Source organism: Asterias amurensis, chromosome 21 (assembly GCF_032118995.1).
Source record: "Asterias amurensis chromosome 21, ASM3211899v1".
NCBI classification, from domain to species: Eukaryota; Metazoa; Echinodermata; class Asteroidea; order Forcipulatida; family Asteriidae; genus Asterias; species Asterias amurensis.
In genome coordinates, this window is record NC_092668.1 from 698,628 (window position 1) to 720,148 (window position 21,521).

At 38.0% G+C, this 21,521-nt stretch overlaps 1 protein-coding gene across 6 annotated transcripts in view; it reads right to left on the reverse strand.

Moving 5' to 3' along the window:
• Nucleotides 1-194: 194 nt before the first annotated feature.
• LOC139952820 (rap guanine nucleotide exchange factor 2-like) overlaps nucleotides 195-21,521 on the reverse strand; it is a 57,192-nt gene continuing 35,865 nt past the window's right edge. For 4 of the 6 annotated variants that reach the window (XM_071952061.1, XM_071952059.1, XM_071952063.1 and 1 more), the window contains 27 exons: nucleotides 21,199-21,271; nucleotides 20,744-20,880; nucleotides 19,348-19,433; nucleotides 18,293-18,411; nucleotides 17,650-17,750; nucleotides 17,097-17,261; nucleotides 16,626-16,733; nucleotides 16,175-16,246; nucleotides 15,710-15,950; nucleotides 14,979-15,246; nucleotides 14,138-14,354; nucleotides 13,567-13,803; nucleotides 12,913-13,089; nucleotides 12,709-12,808; nucleotides 12,200-12,411; nucleotides 11,476-11,622; nucleotides 11,028-11,195; nucleotides 10,488-10,596; nucleotides 10,257-10,280; nucleotides 9,384-9,533; nucleotides 8,830-9,024; nucleotides 8,222-8,365; nucleotides 7,817-7,954; nucleotides 7,047-7,190; nucleotides 6,385-6,474; nucleotides 5,613-5,660; nucleotides 195-5,428 (listed from right to left, as the gene is read on the reverse strand). In XM_071952061.1, the coding sequence (XP_071808162.1) occupies nucleotides 5,403-5,428; nucleotides 5,613-5,660; nucleotides 6,385-6,474; nucleotides 7,047-7,190; nucleotides 7,817-7,954; nucleotides 8,222-8,365; nucleotides 8,830-9,024; nucleotides 9,384-9,533; nucleotides 10,257-10,280; nucleotides 10,488-10,596; nucleotides 11,028-11,195; nucleotides 11,476-11,622; nucleotides 12,200-12,411; nucleotides 12,709-12,808; nucleotides 12,913-13,089; nucleotides 13,567-13,803; nucleotides 14,138-14,354; nucleotides 14,979-15,246; nucleotides 15,710-15,950; nucleotides 16,175-16,246; nucleotides 16,626-16,733; nucleotides 17,097-17,261; nucleotides 17,650-17,750; nucleotides 18,293-18,411; nucleotides 19,348-19,433; nucleotides 20,744-20,880; nucleotides 21,199-21,271 (3,696 nt within the window). In that variant the 3' untranslated portion in view covers nucleotides 195-5,402. The remainder of the gene's footprint in view (nucleotides 5,429-5,612; nucleotides 5,661-6,384; nucleotides 6,475-7,046; nucleotides 7,191-7,816; nucleotides 7,955-8,221; nucleotides 8,366-8,829; nucleotides 9,025-9,383; nucleotides 9,534-10,256; nucleotides 10,281-10,487; nucleotides 10,597-11,027; nucleotides 11,196-11,475; nucleotides 11,623-12,199; nucleotides 12,412-12,708; nucleotides 12,809-12,912; nucleotides 13,090-13,566; nucleotides 13,804-14,137; nucleotides 14,355-14,978; nucleotides 15,247-15,709; nucleotides 15,951-16,174; nucleotides 16,247-16,625; nucleotides 16,734-17,096; nucleotides 17,262-17,649; nucleotides 17,751-18,292; nucleotides 18,412-19,347; nucleotides 19,434-20,743; nucleotides 20,881-21,198; nucleotides 21,272-21,521) is intronic. The other 2 variants (XM_071952060.1, XM_071952062.1) reach the window with 2 other exon arrangements.

Here is a 21,521-nt window from a genome sequence, read left to right on the forward strand (position 1 = left end):
GGTCACAAGTACGGGTTGCAGACTTTCTTTATAGGATTTATTTAGGTAACAATATTATTTGGGGGAATTTACAGACAAGGACAAGAGCCAAAAGCAATCAGAACTTTGGCTTTGTAATATGTTCAATTTTTCTAGCGATATAAATACAACCTTTAAAAAGGAAACAAAAGAAAACACACATTATCAAAGGCTAATTGAAGTTTCACAGCTATTTATTTATCATCTTTTTCAAAACTTGTTTCAAGAAATGCGGAATATTTTTTATTTAATAATAGATCTTTCACGCATGCAACCATCAATCTACTTATAAGATTCAGGGGGGGGGGGGTATGAAACATGTTGCTATCAATCCCCCCTAAGATGGTCGCAGCATCATTAAGATCTGTACAGCATAATGAGGAATCAACCTCACTAAAAAGTCACAACACTTTTTTCAAAACTGTAAAATAAATAAAAATGCATAAAAAGAAAACGTGAATACATCCGGCTGTACACAGCATAATACAAAGGAAGGATTTTATGTATTGAAGCATTTTTTTGTTTAAGAATAAAGTTGCTGTTGGAAAACCTGTTATATTTGTTTCAAATCTATGCTTACAAAACCACCCTCTTCGATATTATCTATTCTAAAGTTTAACTTTCTGATCTTCCCCGTTCATCATTCTCTGCATCAGAGAAATTTATTTTCAATAAATGTGCATTATTTTCTCATGATCCCATTGGTAAACTTTCCTCTAAGAACAAACGATGACAACACTTCAAAGCCCAATTTCAAGGATCTGCTTACCGCTGAGTTCTGTGCTTACAATCACCTTTCTTCGCTTACAGCGCTAGCTGTGTAAGTAGGCGAATAATGTTGAGTACATTGGCAAACAAGCAAAACATTTCTGCTAACATGTGAAATACACTTAAAGTAAGTGCGGAATTCCTTGCTTCCTATAAGCAGAATTCCTTGCTTCCTATAAGCGGAATTCCTTGCTTCCTATAAGCGGAATTCCTTGCTTCCTATAAGCGGAATTCCTTGCTTCCTATAAGCGGAATTCCTTGCTTCCTATAAGCGGAATTCCTTGCTTCCTATAAGCGGAATTCCTTGCTTCCTATAAGCGGAATTCCTTGCTTCCTATAAGCGCAATTGTTTTGCTTACAGTAAGCAGAGCCATTAAATTGGGCTTAAGTGGTGCCGTTTTGGCAGATCAAAAACGACATCAAATTTGTTTCCCATCAAGCACAAACATTAGGTAGAAAATTGCTGCTAAGCTGTTGATTTCTGCTTAGCAAATTTAACCTGCTTAGCAACAATGTGGACAATAGGGGAAGATTGAATAGTATTGAAGACTTTTGCTTTGTTTTTAATGCAATTTCAGTGAAGGCACATTTGACCAACAATATCAGATTTTAACCAAAATGGATGGAAACTTTCTATTGATCTTGTTCTCTGTTTTTTTGTTATATAAAGGGCCATCATGACACAACTAAGTTCATATCTTGCCAATTTAAGCCTCAAACCTAACTAAAGTCATGTCCAGCTTGACGGCTACAGCTTAAACTAATGGCTAACCTTAGCAACAGTTGTAGCTGTAGCCACCAATTCCATACAACCCAATGACATAGAAGAAAAAAAGTCTGGTACTTTTTGTATATTGACAGTTACATTGTAACAATATTGTGTACACAAGGAACCTGACTACTACATGATAAAGGTTGGTATCAAGTTAAGACTGTGTCCCAATTAGCGGCTAAAGCTGCGGCTAGGTTGCCACGCCAACATGTATTAAAAGCATAGGCTGCCCTTGGCAACACCCTTAGCAACAGCCAAAGCCGAAACCACCAATTCGGACAGGGCTTTAACATGTTGCTTAGGTGAATCTAAAGAACACCCTCGAACTGGCCAAAAAAATAACAATATTTAAAAAATCATTGATTACGTTGCAATGAAATGTAATTTACATATAAAAAACACCTTTTAAAATACACTGATGCTATCTACTAAGCGCAGGTATAGACAGGAGTTGAGTGCATCTGAAGCGGACACCAATCTATGCATTATGTACACCATGGTCATCATATAATATAACATTAATACTGCAGTCCATCTTATAGGAAAACAAAAATCTGTGTATATTTCTTTCCAATTCTCTCTCAACTTTCTCCCCCCACATCAGGGCAAAAAAACCTATACACCTTTAGCTTTACAGCACAATTAATAGCAAAACTGTTCCATAAAAAATTCCTTTACATTATTTACATTTTGTTCTAAAAAATAAAACCGACAACAAAATTATGACACTTTTTGTCGCAACTTCTAATTTTGGAATGTGCTCTATTTGTATAAAAAAAGTGATCAATAAGATGTAATGCACTTTTATTCAAGATCTCACACCTAATAATACTTCTTGTAAAGTAAGACAATTATTTGACAAAGTTTTTTTGTGTTCCCCACCAGAAATATCTTCTGGAAAAAGAAAATGCAATTTTCCTGGAAAGTTTTTAATGACCAGAGTGAAACGATAAATAAATGTTTAAATGACCAATGCTGTACATGTATTTGTTTATGATTGGAAGATAAAACACACACTTTGACAGTACTTAACTGCTTAAAACATCATTTAAAAAATAACAAGGTTTTGTTTTTTCAGAATCACACAGGTTTTTTTTTTTGTCTTCAAAAGAATGCTCAATTTGTCCAAAATATTTATTTTAAAGCACCAGATAGTATATGTATAACTTAGGCTTTGATTTTTCTACATTTCTCAGTACAGAAAAAGAAACGTGGTCCACACAACCCTACAACTAGCCATTTCCAACTGGTAATTTCAACTCATTACAAACATTTGTAACGCCCCACACGAAAATCAGGAAAGTCTAAGAAATAGTGAAATGGCATTTCATTTCTGGTTGCGAAGCCAGGACTCTCAGACAAGCAAACTTAATCACTCTACTAGCCAAGAACCCAATGGAGCGAAGGCAAAGCAAATGTCGACGTCACATCTTTGCACCAAATAATTCGCAGCAGTTCAACTCTGCTCAACTCACTTGTGAATATCGCTGCGAAGGGCGTTATTCGCAGCAGTTCAACTCTGCTCAACTCACTTGCGAATATCTCTGCGAAGGGCAGGTTGTGACGTGAAATTCACGTCAAATTCGCATCGCATTCCCATTTGCAGGAAGTATGAACCGGGCTTAATCTTTTTAACTTCTCTGAAGCTGTTACATTGTCTTTGGTAGAGAAGCTTGTGAATGATTTCAAACCCTGTCAGGTCCTACCGAGCTAAACAGGTTAAAGGGTGTTTCACGCGCAAATAAACCAAGATTAAGTTTCTGCAAAAAGAGCCTAGTTCAGGCATGGAGAGTTACAGTTAAGGGGAACAGAACGACAACTTGAAGTTTTTAATTCTTTTCAACAATAATAATACAATTTCAGTTCAGCTTTAATTACTTTGGAATGCTTTCTATGTGACATATTCAAACCCTCCTTATAGATTGGGATCAAAATAAAAACTGAAAAATGGACGGTGCCTTTAAAACAAATCTTGAAGGTTAAACAAATAACAAACTTGAACTTAAACCCTGCATATTTTGATAAACATGTTAGAGAAGGAATTTGGGCTGAATAAATTCGCAAAAAATGTTTTCTAGGAACAACGATACAACATCAAAGTTTAGTTTATTCAAGTCCTCTAGGTTTCTAAAAATGTTTTTCTTTAAAAAAACAAAACCAAGTTGTTTGGTTAGGAGTTAATGAAAAATATGCCCCAAATGTCGTAGGGAAAATACAGGAAACTGGTTGGACAATTATATTTCGAGATGCTGTTTTTAAGCGACCGTTAAAGGCATTTTATTTTATTTTGGCAAGTTCTGTTTTTTATTTTGAGACAAAAGTCAAATGAGATTTCTCTGGGTAAATTGTTCATGAACAATTTGCAAAAGACTTTTCAAAAGATTTGTCAATCTGCTTTTATGTTTATTGAGGATGAACCAACCCATCTGCTGATTACAATGGGTTCAAAGGATGTAGTTTGCATCACATTAAATACTGAATAAGACCTATTACAAAAGATCCGCTACAGATACATCCTTAAAATCAGCACTTGTCAAAAATATTTTTGCATTCATTTGAGATTCATTGTCCACTACCGGTCAACCCACAGACTGGAAATTGTATCAGGCTAACAATAAAAAAGGTAAAAGGTGCTTTGCGAAACCCGACATAAGATTTCTGAAACCACCAGAATCCAAATGAAAATGAGGCCAGGGTCTGAATCAGTGGCTGTGGCTACAGCTTGATCGTCATGCCAACATGTATTGCAGCATAGGATGCCCATAGCAACACGCTTGGCAACAGCTCAGTGAAGCCATAGCCACAGCTTTGTTGGGTTGGTTTGGTTTTATGGATCAGTCTGTTATGGAATCTAATGAGAATGCTAAGCATGTTTTGTTATGTGGTAACTGCTAACATCAAGATCATGTAAACTAAGGTATGAATTGGCTTGGTAGATTAAGAACTTCCTTGGAAGATAGAATTTCTCAACGAGATACTCTTGCTAAGAAGGATGATGCGTTTCTGTACATGGATCAGTCTGGTCACACACAACCTGTTCATCAGTGGTCCTTCTGAATCAAATCACACACTAATCGTCTGGTACCTTGCATCCACAGAATATGTACAATCATTGTTCACACTCCGCCATATTGCTCTGCAGCCACTTTCTCCTGTCTAGTTCCCGGACTTTATACTGTGAAGAGCAACTTGAGTTTACTGTTCCATGGTACCAGCCTCACTGCTTGGACAGCCTTCATTACACCCACCATCATATGAGAGCTTGTTGTGGTTTAATACCGATGAGCTGTTTAATAAAATTTTCCCTGTTAATCATCCGTTCTTCATCGATTAATAGCAGCCCTTGTGAACTTCATCTTGTACTTCAGATGGTTTACCAGTTATCCCAAGAGCTCCTTGGAAGCTTATAATTAACCTCTTGAAGTTTACCAAACAGTTTTTATCAGTACGCTCTTGAAGTTTACCAGACTGCTTAAACGGTTTATCAGTTTGCTCTTGCAGTTTATCACACTGCTTAAGTTTATCAGTCAGTCTTGTAGTTTTACCACACTGGTTAAACGGTTTTTAAGTCATTCTTGTAGTTTACCAGACTGCTTAAACGGTTTATAAGTCACTCTTGTAGTTTTACCACACTGGTTAAATGATTTATCAGTTCGCTCTTGCAGTTTATCACACTGCTTAAAAGTTTATCAGTTTGCTCTAGTATTTTTACCACTCTGCTTTAACGGTTTATCAGTACGCTCTTGTAGTTTTACCACACTGATCCATTGGTTTATGGTAAACCACACTGCTAAAATAGTTTACCAGTTCCTCTTGAAGTTTATGGGGAGTTTACCGTGCCTAGTCATACCACAGACACTTGTTCATTATCTGTTGGCAAATGAAAAGGAAATTTCTTAAGACACTATCAGGGAAGACAAAATAACCCACACAGCCCTCACCTAGGGCAGCGAGATTTGGAACCAATGCACTATAAACTTGTTTCCACTAATATCCATTTATCATTCTTGTTCTATATAAACATGAAACATGGGAGAGTAAAACTTCAACCAACCTGAATCGTAGAAATCACATGCCTCAGACTGCGAGCTGCTTAACACTTCTGAGGAAAAGAAATAAGAAAACAAATTAATATTTAGTTAATTCTCTTGTTGAAGGACCTCATAGTTAATCTTTTATTTGGACAACTCAAGAAATACTAAATTTATTTTCAAAAGTAAAAACATCATCCAGTTTTTTTAAAATTAAAAGATCATTATTGTTAGTAACATTTCATCACGGCAGGTGCAGCAAACCAACTTTTTTTTCACACATATTTTTCATAAAATGTTCCATTGTCAGGGGAAGCAAAAAAAGAGGAATACAATTTTTTTTTTTACATTCCTGTGTTATAAAGGACATCTTTAAAGGACACCAAAAATACTAGATTTATTTTCAGAAGTAAAAACATCATACTGTAACATTTAATCACACAAGGTGCAGCAAACCAACTTTTAGTTTCATACCCGAATATCTGGACAAAAGAATGCAGGGGAAAAAACAATCACACAGAAAGCAAACATAAAGATATTTGTTTTCAAATTCAAAACTTAGTGAAGTAACTTAGTGAAGTAACTTAGTGAAGTCAACTAGTGAAGTAACTTAGTGAAGTAACTTAGTGAAGTCACTTAGTGAAGTAACTTAGCAAAGTAACTTAGTAAAGTAACTTAGTAAAATAACTTAGTGAAGCCACTTAGTGAAGTAGCTTAGTGAAGTAATTTTGTAAAGTCACTTAGTAAACTAACTGAGTGAACTAACTTAGTGAGTTAGCTGAAATCCAATCTTACTTTTTCGTGCTGTCGCCACAGCATAGTCTGGTGGCTTTCTTTCTGACACTTCAGGAGGAGCAGAAGAAGACTGGGAATATGACCGTCCAGCTAGAGTGATAAAGAATCAAATTAAATTAAGAGTTGTTGATTATGTGTCAACGTTGTTAAAGGCGAGTCTTTCAAGATGGGTGTAACGGGAAGGGAATGGAATGGATGAAATGATGGAGAGAGGGGTGGGGGGGGGTGGGGGCTTGGTCAGGAGATGATTTCATTACAGCTTTCCAGCATACCACAACAACAGAAATTGATAAATAATTGAACACATTTGTTAACGTTTCGAATGCTTATCATGCTTTTTCAGACAAAATAAAAGTTTCAAATATTTCTTGCTAAATATTCTCATGCCAAGCATCATGTTTATTATTTTTGGCGTGAATGATTTCCAGTGTATGGAAAAATTCTTCAAAAAATGAATCGGTTCTATGACACAAACCATCAGTTGCAACCAAATATTAGCACAAAGTATTCACAAAACATGCTCAATCTCAATATTTTGCTTTTCGAGAATCGTCAGAGAAAAACGATTTTAGACACAAAAAAATATTTTTTTCTTCAGTAATTTACATGGACAGGTATGCTGGAAGGTCTATAATTTGTATGTTTTTGAATTCTGCACACACCTGTGCCTTTTGGAGGTGTTCCCTTGGTTACTACATGGTAGTCGGGTGGTGGGCGGGGCCTGTCGGGGTAGGCGGATCGCTCGTCATGGGCAGCCCACCTATTTGGATGTTTTCTCTGGCTGTGCAAAGGGGCTCCGGGTAAATCTACATGTATATGAAAGAAATCATGCATTCAACTACTAACAACTACAAGAAATTGCCTTTTTCAAGGCATCAGATCGTCGACTGTACATGTAATACAGCTTGGCCCATCCATTGCATTTTGAGAAAAGCCTGTACAGAGATAAGCTGTTTGCCATAAAAACGGGATGAAAGTGTAAAAAGAGGACATGCTATATTATTCACATCCATGCATAGCATGCTTTCCAAAATTAAAGCGCCCACATTTTACCAAGAAATGATTTCAGATACAAAAATAATTTTTTCGAGTTGGGCTATTTTGCCATGAAAGAATAATACTCCCCACCCCACCCCACCCACAGCAAGAACCACCATGGACCCACTTCCCCCCACCCACCCCCTACAAATGTTAGCCTCTGCCACAATGGTGTTGAATAACCCCCCCCCCCCCCCCCAACCACCACCAACAGCAAGAACCACCATAAGCATTTATGAGTTATGATGGACACAATCATATGACACTATTAGGTTTAGGTAAATTTGTCTGTGGACACCCAAACCAAACAGTGCCCTCCTACAGTGTCCACCATACCTCACGAAGGTTAATGGATCCCCTTTCTCTTCCCCTACTAGGCCTCCATCTCTCTTACCATTAGTGAACTGATGATCCCTCGTTGGTGGCGAGGATGAACCAAAGGATGAGTTGCTCTGAGTGTCGTAGTTCGATGACAGACAACTCTGACTGGAATCTGAGCTGTCGTAAACGCCACTCATGCTTTGCGGTTGACCTGGATACCAGAAACCACCAAATATAGTAATTTACTGATAATTCTTAGAAGTGTTGTTTCAATTATTTATTCTGGTTGTGAAGCCAAGGACTCTCAGAAATACGAATTTATTCACTGTACTAGCCAAGAACCCAATGGAGAGAAGACAAGGAAGGAAGTTTAGGTTTTAGACATGGGAGGAAAACCCAAGAGAATTATTCCAGGGAAAACCAAATTGGTTAATCAGAACATGGAAAGAGTGGTTTATTTTGAACTATTATTACTTACCAGCCTGTCTGTGCTTGGGTTTATGATCATGTCTCATGGGCACACCAGCATCACTGCCACCATAGCCACTATCACTACGCTGCGGGCTGAGCTTACGACTCCCATCAACGTCGGCCGATGATGTGGTGCTGTTATTTGAAGCCCCTACAGTAATTCAAGAAGTGAAATACTTAGAAACTTAACAATTTAAGCAGTGTGAAATCTACTCCGCTGCAAAGGTATAACTTAGTCCATGGGCCAGAGGCCAATATATGACTAAATACATTTTTTTGAAAGGTGTACGTCTAGGGGTGATAAATTGATGTGATAGCAATCCCAGGGTGGTGTACATGTAGCTTAGTGGTAGCAAATAACTAGCAAGACAGGTTCACGAAAGAATAAAATCTACACAGAATAAGTGGATATACACACATAGAGTTACTGCAAACTGTTAACTCTCTTATTTTGTTCTTAGTTTTATTTGGACTTGGGGTGGCAGCTAAAATGGGTGCAGCTCAAAAATGTAACAAAATAATTAAAAGAACAATTTAGGATAATTTGAGAGTTAAAATTGATGTGCGTAAAGGATTCCTTTGACCTCTATATATCCAGAAATGCTTTGTACATACCTCTTACGGCACAAGCAACTTTCCGTGACCTGCTGAGGGAGTTTGACGTCGGGGATGATGGAACGACTTTGGAGTGACCTACGGAAGGAGGTCCTTTATGCTGAGAAGGCTTCTGAACTTTTGTGACTTTCATTCTACCTTCGCCTTCTTCAGAGAGTGATAATAACTTGCGGAGGTTCTTGGGGGATGTTGCACCTACGATTTAAAAAAGACGAGTACTTTTAATACATTTGTTCTCCAAAGTAATTGCATTTCTTTTAAATAATCATCAAATTCTTCCCAGTAAGTATCAATAGGAATAAAGCATTCAAACTTGATGTTGGTTTTTACTTCAAGGAAACCCGAGAGATGAAGTATACTTTTTCTTGCCATTAGTGACAATTGGATGTTTGCTCCTTTCCAGAGAAACTAAGGAGGCAAGCTACATTGAAGAAGGGGTGTGATCACAACAATCTGTTCACGGTCCACACCACTTGCAGCTACACCGTGGTTCTTAGAAGAACCAGAGAGCTCCACATTTAAGAAAGTGTATTTAGAATATTTCAATTCCTTACCAAAAGACGTCTTAGGAGCATCTTTGTAGATGATCTTCTTGATTTCTTCTTCTTGTTTGTTGTAGGTCGTTGCTGGGGGTGCTAACGTTGATGTACTTCCACTCTGACTGGTCTGAGAGCTACGACGCAATGTTCCAGAATTCATTGACCCTACAAACAAAACCAAAGATCATTACCCTTTAGATACCAGTAATTTCTGTATACTCGTCACCATGCGCCCATACATGCTTTTATGGTTGACTTTTTGTAACAATCTTTCTTGTAAAAGTGCCTGGAAAAAATCAAATTTAAACATGCAATTTCTTTTTTTGGGACAAACATAGGTGCAAGGTGTGTATTAAGTTATTTTGAAAAATTTGAAATTGATAAATTGCTTAAACAAGAGATAAGATAAACCATCGAACAGATAAAAGAAAAAACAAATGAATACAAAAGGACAGTAAGGAAAACATTGGAATACTTTATCTAAAATAAAAAGAAACATAAATTGGTTAGCATCACTCCAATCACCAATTAACAAAGTACATGTAACAGGTGCACAAAGAAACAAAGGTACATGTTAAAACTTCATAACATTCAGTACATAAAAACTTCATAAAAAGGAAGTAATATTCAAAAGGAGAGATAAAATAAGGGGTTTTTGAATGGTCGGTTTTGATCTTAAAACAGAAAGGAGGGGAGATACCCAAGGAATGTAAAACATTTGTGAGTTCAAATGATCTGATGTCTCCAATTGAATACAAGCTACAATAAATAAGAATTTGACTAAGCACAGATTACAAATTTGACTAAGCACAAATAACAATACACTGCAGCAAGACAATGAGGGAAGGGGGTGGAGAAAAACTGTGAGACATCCAGCAACAAACTCACCCCCACCGGTAATCCGCAGAATGGCTTTAAAAGCAACAACATAAAGACGGTTATCAAACACAAAATATGAATCCCGCATGGAAACCTTAAGTGTAGGACACCGTTGGAAAGCCCTTTTCAAATCGAATTTGGTAAAGTACAAATCTAAACTTTGCTTTAAAAAATAAATGTAATTTTTATTTGTAATTTTTATTTTTTTCAGGGAGGAGGGGGGTGTTTCTACCACTATACCTGTGTTTGCTATTGGTTCACATTTCAGTGACAGATCTCGGAGTTCGTCTTCGTCATCTACTACTTTGAGACTAATGAGGTACTGCTTCACACGGCGAGCCATCTGGGCCTTGAAGGGAGAAAATCAAACAAAAATAAATCAACAAATGAAAGGCTGATATAAAACGGGCATAAAACTTGCACCTTAGAAAAAAGTGAGAATTTAAGAACATGGTGCTAGCTTTAATGGCAATTCAGGCTACTTAACCACAATCTGTCTGATTTTTCCAAGGCAAGGAAATCAGGAATCACACTTAAGTAGGAAGAACATCTTGCCTGATAAAATGAACTTTGGAGAAGAGAATGTTCAAAGCAGGCCTTGAAATAACCCACGGCACTTGCCATAGTGCCCTTATGCTTTTGCCGTGGTGCCTCTTCAAAGTTCCAATACAAATCTTCATAGAAATGCCCTTACCAGAGGAAAATTGCTTTTACCCTCTTAAAAATTCAAGTCAAGGCCTGCAAAGTGATTATTTCTTTACTCATATTTCTCAGCTTTACCTCTTCCCACATCTTTTTGGGGTTGATGACGGCCGAGCTACGTCGTCCTTGGCTACGTTTCCTTGGTAACGTGCTCATTCCAGGGGCTATGACTGATGCTAAGCTGGAACCAATCAATGGAGACCCGGAACCAGCACTCGACTTAGCGCTGAGGAGTTGTTTAGGGTCCTGAAATTGAAACAAAAAAGTGTTAAGCAAGTTTAACAGAGAAGAATTCTTTTACAAATCATCTAAGATCTCATCATTAACAGTTGGCTTCAAGTCCCACCAAAAACAAACGAACGGGATAAATCATTTTATGGTAAGAACTTAAAGCATAAAAAATACTTATATCTGTCCTATATTTATTCATATATGACAGTCATTTTGGCAGTAAACACATGGCAAAATAAAAGGTGACACATGTTATGGTGGGTTACATAACAGTCAATATGGATAGTATACTCACATAGGCAGCGTTGGCCATGCTGACAATGTATCTCACTTCTCTCGAAATCATTCTTAATTTCTCAAAGTTGATCAGCCCTTCTACTTTGGAGTCGTTACCGAGGTGTATGAAGGTCAAGTCCTTCTTAACGACTGGAACAAACGGAATCTACAAAACAAAATATTGCAAAAGTTACAGGAAATTCTCATGCCTCTGTATACATCTTGGGATTTAAAAAAAAAAATGCTTTAGTGAGATTGTTATATTTTTCTGGAAATGAAACCAGGGATACCCAATAAGTGAACTTAATCACTGTAGCTCGTAAACCAAATGAAATCTGCAAACAAGGGTGATTACAATGAACCATTAACCCTGGAATTAACCCTTACATGTATTCTTCCACTATGTTTGTGCACTACAAACCCTAGTAAACAGACAGACAGCTTAATGTGCCATCCAATGAATAAAGCAATTGTGGAAAAGTTTCTTGTTCCAAGACACAAGTGTCCTGAAAAGGACTCCAACCCACAAGCACCAGAGCTTGATTCCAGTGCTCATACCCCCCTAACTGTTTTTGTTCCAGCTCAAAGCTGCCAAAATTTGCATTTTGCAATCAGGGAGACTTTTAGAATTACATTCAACAACAAAGGGAAAATGTTTCTATAAGCACATCGATTTTTAAACTAGTTCATTAGAACATGGAAAGATCTGCACAATGGGAGCTCTGCGAACATCTGTGTCTTACCATTGGAGGTTGAACCTGCTCCGAGCTGACCAAGTTCCGATACTTGGACATATTCCTAGAGGGATCCATCAGATCCTGTAAATCCTCAAACATCTTAACGTACTTAGCCGGTACTTTGTCCCAGGTACTCCGGAGTCGCGAGACACAGCCGTGACCGAGTCCGCTGATGATTGCAAACAGGGAGTTGAAGTTCTTACAGTCCTTACAGTGTCCTGGGAAACAAAAATACAAAAAAATAACATAATACATTGGAGCAGCAATGCAATGTGGAAATTATTCTTTATTCTAAACACTAGAAAGCAAAAAATTGTAATGACAAAACTATCTTCAGATTTTTTTGACTTTTGTAAGTTGGCCAAAGTGTCCTAATTCACCAGACCCTAGCTCTGATGTTGAAGCAGCAGAGTGTGGGTTTGATACCCTGTCATGACACTTGCACCCTTCAGCAAAAATATTATATCTAACATTATATTAGTCAAAAGCAGTGACAAGGAGGGCATCAAACATACTTGCGATCTTGACGAACTGTTTTAAAATCTTAGCTCGCTTGACGAGGTTCATTTCATTGCAGACTTCTGTTATCACCCAGAACAGCTCCTTGTTGACAAGCTAAAAGCCAAAGACAAAACAGAAATTATTAGAAAATCTACCCCACATCTCATTAGAGATAATCATTACATGGTGTTACCGCAAACCTTTCCATAAACACTAACCTCTTCAAAGAGTTGTAGTCTGTTATTTTTCTCAGTTGATTTAAGGTGGAAGAGGTCTTCGATGTAATCTGTCGACTCGATGGCTTGGAAAATACTGTAGTCGCTCAGAGTGAGTTGGGATGAGACTTCGGTGGAATCCAACTGCAGGAAGGTCACTTGGCTATCTTTCAGTAACTCCTAAAGAAATTTAAAAAATTGAGTCAGAAAAAAAACCCTTATAAAAACCTTACCCTTTTCTCTGTTTAGCTCCTGTTTTAGGTTCTAGGTTAACTGTGAAGTGCTTTGATCTTGTTACAGGTTGCTAAATAAATATTCATTATTATTTATTATTGTGCAAAATTTAGTTAATGGCCTGACATTTCAACACAAGCAGAGTCTTTCTCGAAGGCTGCAAAAGGGCCGAAACATCAGGCCATTAACTCATTTTGGAATTTATACCATAGGTCATTGTGGTTGGTTTTGTTTTCTCAACAGCATTGTGGTTGGTTTTGTTTTCTCAACAGCTAATTCTATTTTCCTATTCATTATTGCTGAACACCTCCATGCAAAACCAGACATGATGACTTTTGTTTCACTTTAAAAGCATTTGGCTTTAGAGCTGTAGACAAAGCCTACGGCAAAACCGACTCATCTTGTTTTGTTTTTCAAACTCACCACAGCGACCTCATCCGGCATGAGTGTCTCAGAGGCCATGTTGTTCCTAAGGAATAACCTCCCGCAAAGACTGAGACGGCTTGCGATGTCGCTCTGATGATCTGGCAGCCTTCTCTGTTTGACCATACCACCAGGGGCAACGGTTACCTCACAGAGGGAGTAAGTTCCGGAGTTGGCTGCGTCTGTTAGACCGTACTCTCTCATGGCTAGCATCACTACCTCTAGAGCAGTTGTCTCCTGATCACGAGGGGAAACAAATACAAAGTCTTCATTAAAAACACCTCAATCTGAAACCATCTAACATAATTTATTTTTTAGGTGGCTAAGTTGAAAAACATCTAACAGGCTGCAATGTTTCCACCTTGTAATGAAGTTGAAAGTTGTTCTTCATTTAAGTGTCCGTATGGCTCCTCAAAAGAATAGGTGGGAGGAAGCAAAAAGTCTTTGATTCTCAGGTTTTTTTTCAAGGGTTAACATTTTGGTACCATCTTGAAGATCTTAGGATTTCAGTTTCATGATGTAATTCTGCAACTTCCCTTTAAATTGAAAACCTCATGTCACGTCAACTCACTTTATGCACCAGGAAGTACTTGCAAGACTGATCCGCCCTGTAGATCTTCAAGACGTGCTCAGGGTAGTCGTTTCCACCGACGTACGTCGATGACTCGTACATGGGGATCGCCGCGATGGATGTCAGATCGGGGTTGCTGTTGCTTAAGTACGGCGTGCTACCGCTGATACTGCCAGACTTGGAACATCTCATGAGAGTCGATGAATCATCTTGCGTCCTGAAACATGAACGTGAAGAGGAAATCGCTTCTGAGATGGCAGCAATGATTGTCTGGTTATTGGACCACCCAATCAAGCTAACCACCCACACCTTGTATAGGAGCCAGACTAAACTGGACATCTCAAACTGGTCTGTCTTTTATAACTAAAGGATGGTAATAATTTGAATGATTCTAAGGATAACTGGACTTGAGATTGTCTCGCTGTTTCAAACAGCAGTCTTTGATCGTCTTCAAGAGAATAAAGATATTATAATAAACTTTTCTCTACCCTTACACCGACAAGTATGAGCACTGTATACTCTGTACTTTCCCCCGAGTTCTGTGAAAAAAAATCCACCGGTGGGATCGGAACCTCGACCTTTGCATTGCTAGAGAAGATGTCTTACATACCACTATACCAATGAGCTAGCCCGGTGGCTAGAGGCATTTTGGTGTAAGGGTAGAAAACAATTTATATTCCTGACGCAAAAACTAAAATCTATTAAGATAGTGTTAGTCTTTGAATTTGCAAATAATGTTTGCAAATAATGGAGAGCTTTGAACCCGGAGTTTCTGAACTGTACGCATCAGATTTGGAAGCCCAATATGCAGAGGAAAAGAAACCCAACCCAATGTACCAACCTTGCTGCTGTTTTATTTGGTAGAATACTGAGTTTAGCCATGGCCTTTCTGAGTTTGGTCTTGTGTCCCAACGTCGCGAATCCTCCTCGCTTCTCATGTTTTGTCTTCTCCTTGATCTCCGGTGACATCCCAGAGAAGGGCGTGGTCAGGGCGAGGTCGGGGATGGTTAGCCTCGCTCGGGGGTCGGCTTGGAGGAGTTGGATCTCGGTGCTCGGTAGACGGCCCCAGTTAGTACGGCCGTCCTGAGATGCAATTAGGTCTCGAAAAGCTGCAATAGTTTTAAAAAGAGTTGATTATGAAAAAGTGTTCTTGTTGTTTGATTAATTTATCTTTTTAATTCCACCCACATCCAAACTTTACAAATTGTGGCAGAAACAAAAGTTCACCAAAAAACCAGCTAACAAGAAACAAAACTATATACAGCCAAGTTTCACTTCTAATCCAGTTAGTCTTAATCTTTTTGCGCAGTTTGTTCAATGCTTTCAAATTTTCTTGGATCAACAATGGCAACAATTGGCCGATTTCACAAAGAGCTAAGGTTGATCTTAACTGCAAATCAATCGTAGCTGCAAAGCAAAGTGTGATGTCACAATACAAATCATGATGGTAATACTGACAAGTCATCTTTAGACGAATCTTCGTGCTATGTGAAATCGAGCCATAAACTTAAAACCTTTAAAATTACTTGAATGTGGAAAACTTGAAAACCACTTCCTCAGCTTTTCACTCACCGAGTGTGTTGTACTTGACGGTAATACTGAGGTGAGTAGTCCCTTTTAGAATCTCCAAGGCTTTGGAGCGTGTGACGTGCTCAAAGCTGAACCCATTTACTTCAAGAAGCTGGTCGCCCTTACGAAGGCCGACTATCTGCGCCTTGGAGCCCCTCTCTACCTTGGAGATGAAGATGCCCATTTTCTTCTCCCAACCCCCGACGATTGAGAAGGAAAGCTTTGAGTCTCGATCTGACCGCGCCTGGATAAGTAGAAGATTGGCAAAAAATACTCCTTAATTCAAAGGACTTTGGCTATTGCTCCAGCAGATTGAAAAAGATGCACTTTCAATACAGTGCCTAAGACGGAGCCAAAGCAATGGTATAACACAGTCGTAGCAACTTTACATGAATAAAAAGCTCTGGCAAAATATCATTCAGTTTGGATTGAGCAGCCTTTTTCCCGCAAACAATTACACTGACTTACCAACACCACTGTCCTCCTTTTAGCCCTTGCTGCTCCTGCTATGTGAAGTAACCTTAACTGTCCTGTCATTGCCTGAAACAAGCAAACAATCAAACAGAAAATGTGTAAATAAATTAACAATAAGTTACAAACCCACAAGGGAAACTGACATGGAAAATTTGAAATAATTTGGAGTTAAACAATGAAAAATTAACTAGAGCAAGATTTGAGGGGCACAGCATTTTTCCTCTTCATGAGGAAAATGTAAATTTGTATTGGAACTTTGCAAAGGGCACCACAGCAAAACCACAGGGCACCATTGCAATTCAATTACTGTGAGTTATCTTGAGGCCTGCTTAGTCCAAATAATTAGGTGTGGAGTGGCATAGGAGAGTAAGATGTGGGCAAGAATGCTTAGAAGTTAGGATAAATCGGCTGTTTGTGATGACACTTTTCATGAGACAATACTCACCTCTTTTTCTAAACAGTCTTCAAACGTCTCCAGGAATTCGATCATATCTGGTGATTTCTCAAAGTCGCTGTAGTAATTATTAACCCATAGAAGTAACACGCGTATAACCTGAAACAATCAAAGGAAAAATTTATAATGATAACAATTTTAAACTGGATACACTTTCTGATACAAAAACACTAAATGAAAAACAGATAAATGTTGAGTAACTCTTTGCAGATCTTGTACATGTATTTGACAAACTCAAGCACCTTTTATTCATCACTGAAACAGTGAAATAACATTGAGATAATTACTACATCAGTGGTTCACAAACTGCTGTTAATAAAATGGTCAACGGAATGTTTACCCCTTGATTATGGCTGTGCAAAAATCCACAATCAATATCTATGTTTTGCGATGACCACAACATTTTCTGCCCAACTCATTTCAAGTCGGAGTTCTAAATTCTCAACAGAGGGCCAGCCCTACCTTGTCTCGAAGGTTGACATCTTGGAACCAGTGCAAGAGACTGTCGCATACTTGATGAGGACTTGGTAGATAGGAACGGTAACTCAAGAGGAAATCTTCAACGTACGTTGGGTCAACAGGGGAGTGGTCCTCCATTAGGTTGGAAATAAGTCTCTCTGGTGTACCCTGGATAGAGTGAACCAGAAATTTAGAGCTACAACAGGCATTACACATCAAAAATCGAAAAGTAAAGATTCAGTAATATTAAATCAGTAACCTGAAATCAAATAACCTGAAACCAGTAATCAAAAATCAGTAATTCGAATGTGATCTAAAATCAGTCAAAATAAAATCAGCAATCAGTTCATCCGAAATCAGTTAAATGAAAGTGAATCTGACATCACTTAACCTAAAGTCAATAATCTAAAATAAGTTAATATCTATTCAGTTAACCTGGATTAATCTGAAATCTTTTATTGGTAGGTTACAGATGCTGGAAAAAATTGTCACGCTAATTTATTTTTGGCTTCACACAATGTCTTAGATGGTCACAAATCCACTTCATCTCTCTCACCTTAATTAAGATATGTCCCTGTCTCCTGTCGTCTAGTACCCTGTGTTCTGTAACCATGACTGTCATGCCATTCTCTTCAATCCGACGTATATTCTCTTCACCTAATAATAAGACGACAATGAAAACTCCTTTTAAACAGCACTAAATCCATGCTCATACAATGATGAAAGAAAACAAAGAGTGAAGAATATCCGAATTACAACATCATGAAGCAAGGATAAGGCTATATCCAAACGTTGGCTATGGCTCTGGCTGGATCATGGTTTCATCATGTGTTGATTTATAGGAAATCCTTAGCAACACTCTTAGCAACAGTTGTAGCCGGAGTCGTAGCCACCAATTCAGATTCCGGCTCACAGCATAAATTGCTTGCTAACCTGTGAAATATTTGTTTATTTTATTTTAATTTTATTTCAGCACATCTAAAAGCGCAAGCGCCAATGACAGGATGGAGAAAAACATTCAACTCAAACAGACAAAACAAGACATAATTAAAATGGCGAAAAGCCCTTACATTGAAAATAGTTAAAACACAAGTTATCTCTGATAAATCTGATGAACCAATGAAACAACAAGCTAACTAGTCAAGCTGGCTAGTCACGCACCAAGTGAAGGGTAACCCTGCCTTAATACCAGTACCTACCCTGCGTTAAGATCCTGTAGTAGTGATCCTGAGCGATACAAACAAACTGGCAATCGTCTATCGTGGTTCTCATCACACCCACATGGAACTGTGTCTCCAGGGTCGCTTTCACTCCAAAACTACCCACGAGAGAGCAGACAGAAAAAAGCGTCTCATTAAATTGGAAGTCATGTTTCAAGACCACGATTCAAGTCCTGGTATATTCGCTCCCACCAAAATGGTCCAGGGATCAGAGTTGTGTTTTTGATGGCTTTGGGAATGTGGAGGATGAAGCTTGTGTGTGTGCGTGTGACCTTGGGCGAGACAAGCTTGACAATTGAGGAATATAAATGGCTGCAACTGAAGGTAAAAGAAAACCACGGTTGATCTACCCCACACAACTCATCACCTGAAGCCCCGAGCTATTTATTAGTGAAAAAGGATTTATTCCAAGTGCAGCACATTGTAGTATTATATATTCCACAGGTAATACAAATACACAACATAGTAACCACCTTGGACGTGTTTTCTTTCCGTATTTCTGTATTTGATCAAAAATATATATAAAAAAACATCAATCATATATAGATCTGCAAAAGAAATTGCAATATCGGGGTCATTTTGTCCTTGCCCTTTTAGATTACATTTCCAGTTGTGAACGGATCTTTTGTAATCAAACCATAATTGCTTCCATTCATAGGGGAGTCCACACTGGTACCATTTATAATAGGTATGTACTAACCAACAGACTGGCATGCTATTCTATCCATGGTATCAACAGGTATCATTGATAGCTAAGAACTACATCAACCATATAGGATTTGAGGCATTGCATGGTGGGGTATTAATATATATTTGGTTTGCGGTAACACCATGTGTGTATCTACTTGCCAGGTAGAGTTAGTTCTTAGAGAACTTTCTTTCTATATTCTACTACCGCGGAGTAGATTTATCGGATGTTCAGGATTTTTCTCCTAAATTCAAGCCCTGCACATCATAAGATTCAAAGTGAAGATGAGCAATTCTCAGTTGATTTGACGACAGTGAATGTAGAGTTACAAGCAGACGTTTCCTACCTGTCTCCTAGATGAAGTTGATCCACGCTCTCATCAGGTTTAGTCACTTCAACGTGACCGTTGAGAATCACGGACCATGAATCCAGCTGGGGTACAAAGAAGGAAACGATAATCAAGTCTTGGGCTACACTTGACAAACAATATACAGGATAGGGCAGGATGATGATGATGATGCACTGCCCCATGTTCAAATTCTATCTTTGAAACAAATCCCCAACCCCACCAAAAAAAAAAAAAAAAAAAAAAAAAAAAAAAAGATTAAAAATCATACAAAAGTTTGAATAGATGTCTATTTATTTCATTTTTTTGGCATCGGATTAACAAAATCTAACTTTTTTTTTTACCCTTACACCAATGTGTTTTAAGCACTGTATATTCAGTACTTTCCTAAATTCTGTAAATAAATAAAAAACTACTGGCAAATCATGCGGGTTAGAAAGTTATTCTAAATAATTTTGAGTCGAGCTAAGAAAAATTTACTGGAGCAGGATTAAAACCAACGACAACAATGTAAGCTAAATGTAATTTTGGCTGCTAAGCAATACTCTTCTGTGCTTAGCAAGTTTTTGTGTGCTTACAGGCTTTATCATTTGAGCCTAGTTGGCAGCAGACTAAATCCAACACTAAATCCAACGATCTTGAAAGTATGCGCATGCTCAGAATAACATAAACAATGAAAATTCACATGATATGTCCACTCCCTCCTAGTGCCCAAACATTCCCCCCATTTTTAATAAACGCTGAATGCTCCTTTAAGACTGTGTGCTTTAGTTCATGTCTTATGCCCCAAGGTATAAGTCACATGCTGAAAGAGATCTGACTCATGTATGGTGTTGAAACAGCATTTGGCTTTCCTCTCAACAACACAACCTGCCCACTCAAAAACAACTTACATCCCTACCATAAATAGAACAATACAGCTTTGAAAATCTGTTTGCCATAAAATACAAAAAAACAAGTGAAGATGAATAAGTATTTTGGGATGTGTGCATAATGTTGATTAGAGTTTCCTTTCTGTCATATTTCTCATGAATTATTCTTATAAACTCAGGCTGTTTCTTCAGAACTAGTTCCTCCAGTGCTCCACTCATTCTGCTAAACACTTAACCATGAAGTGATTCCCTTCACCCAGGAGTGAACTGTTAATGTTAAGCCTTGATGTGTTTAATAAACCAACAGGGTTGGTAATTACCCATCTAGATGCTAAGAATCAGAATATATTTTCAGTTATCAACCTGAAAATAGACAAAGCCTAAAAGCCAAAACCTAAGCCATGGTTTCGAAAAGGGGCTATACATCAAACTAGTTGTAGGAACAAATAGTCTGGCCCCTGTTTATTCATACCAGTTCAAACTATAAAGCAGTCTGTGTCTGTCTAGTTCCCTGACTTCCTTACCTCCTCGCCGTTCTTCATGACAATAGTCCCAGCTTTAGCTACAACAGCGAACACCATGACTGCACACAGCGCCCGACGCACTGACATTGTCATGTTAGCAAACGCTGGTAGGTGGCGCATAAAATCCAACAAGATTTCTGCAATAAAAAATGCAAGTTGTAAATTTGTTTTTTAGAGGGAAAATCAGAAAGACTTCTCTATTTTCTTTTAACTTTGTCTGATTTCTTTTATTAAACAATTTAAAAATCAAGATTGTACGAGAAAATTAGCACCCAAAACTGCCATAAATTTTGGTGAACACATTGATTTGAACAAAAAATATTTCAAACCATGAGGTTTAAAAAATTTGGTTATAGACAAAATTACAAAATGTTATAAAGCAATTGCAATGTACTTCAAAAATATTCATTTAAACATAGAATGTGAATTAATTCCACGTTGTCATGGTAACTTACCAATGTCATCTTCTGTTCTGTCCATGGGGTCCTTTTCAAGGCAGTCTCGTACGAGATCTCGGACAACAAGAGTCTGGAAAGAAAAAATAGGAACGGTACAATGAAGACTTGAACATTACACGAAGAAGAATTGACTTTTTCTTTTACGAGAGATAGCCTTACAGCTTAAGGGCGGACAGCCACCCTAAAAGGTGATGGCTACTTTTATCTGATTTAGACTATCGACTTAAATAAACTGCCACCAGGGGCATGTTGCCACCTACGTACTCCTTTGACCTTTTTGACAACTTCTGGTAATTTTTTCCATAACTAAACAGAAGCAA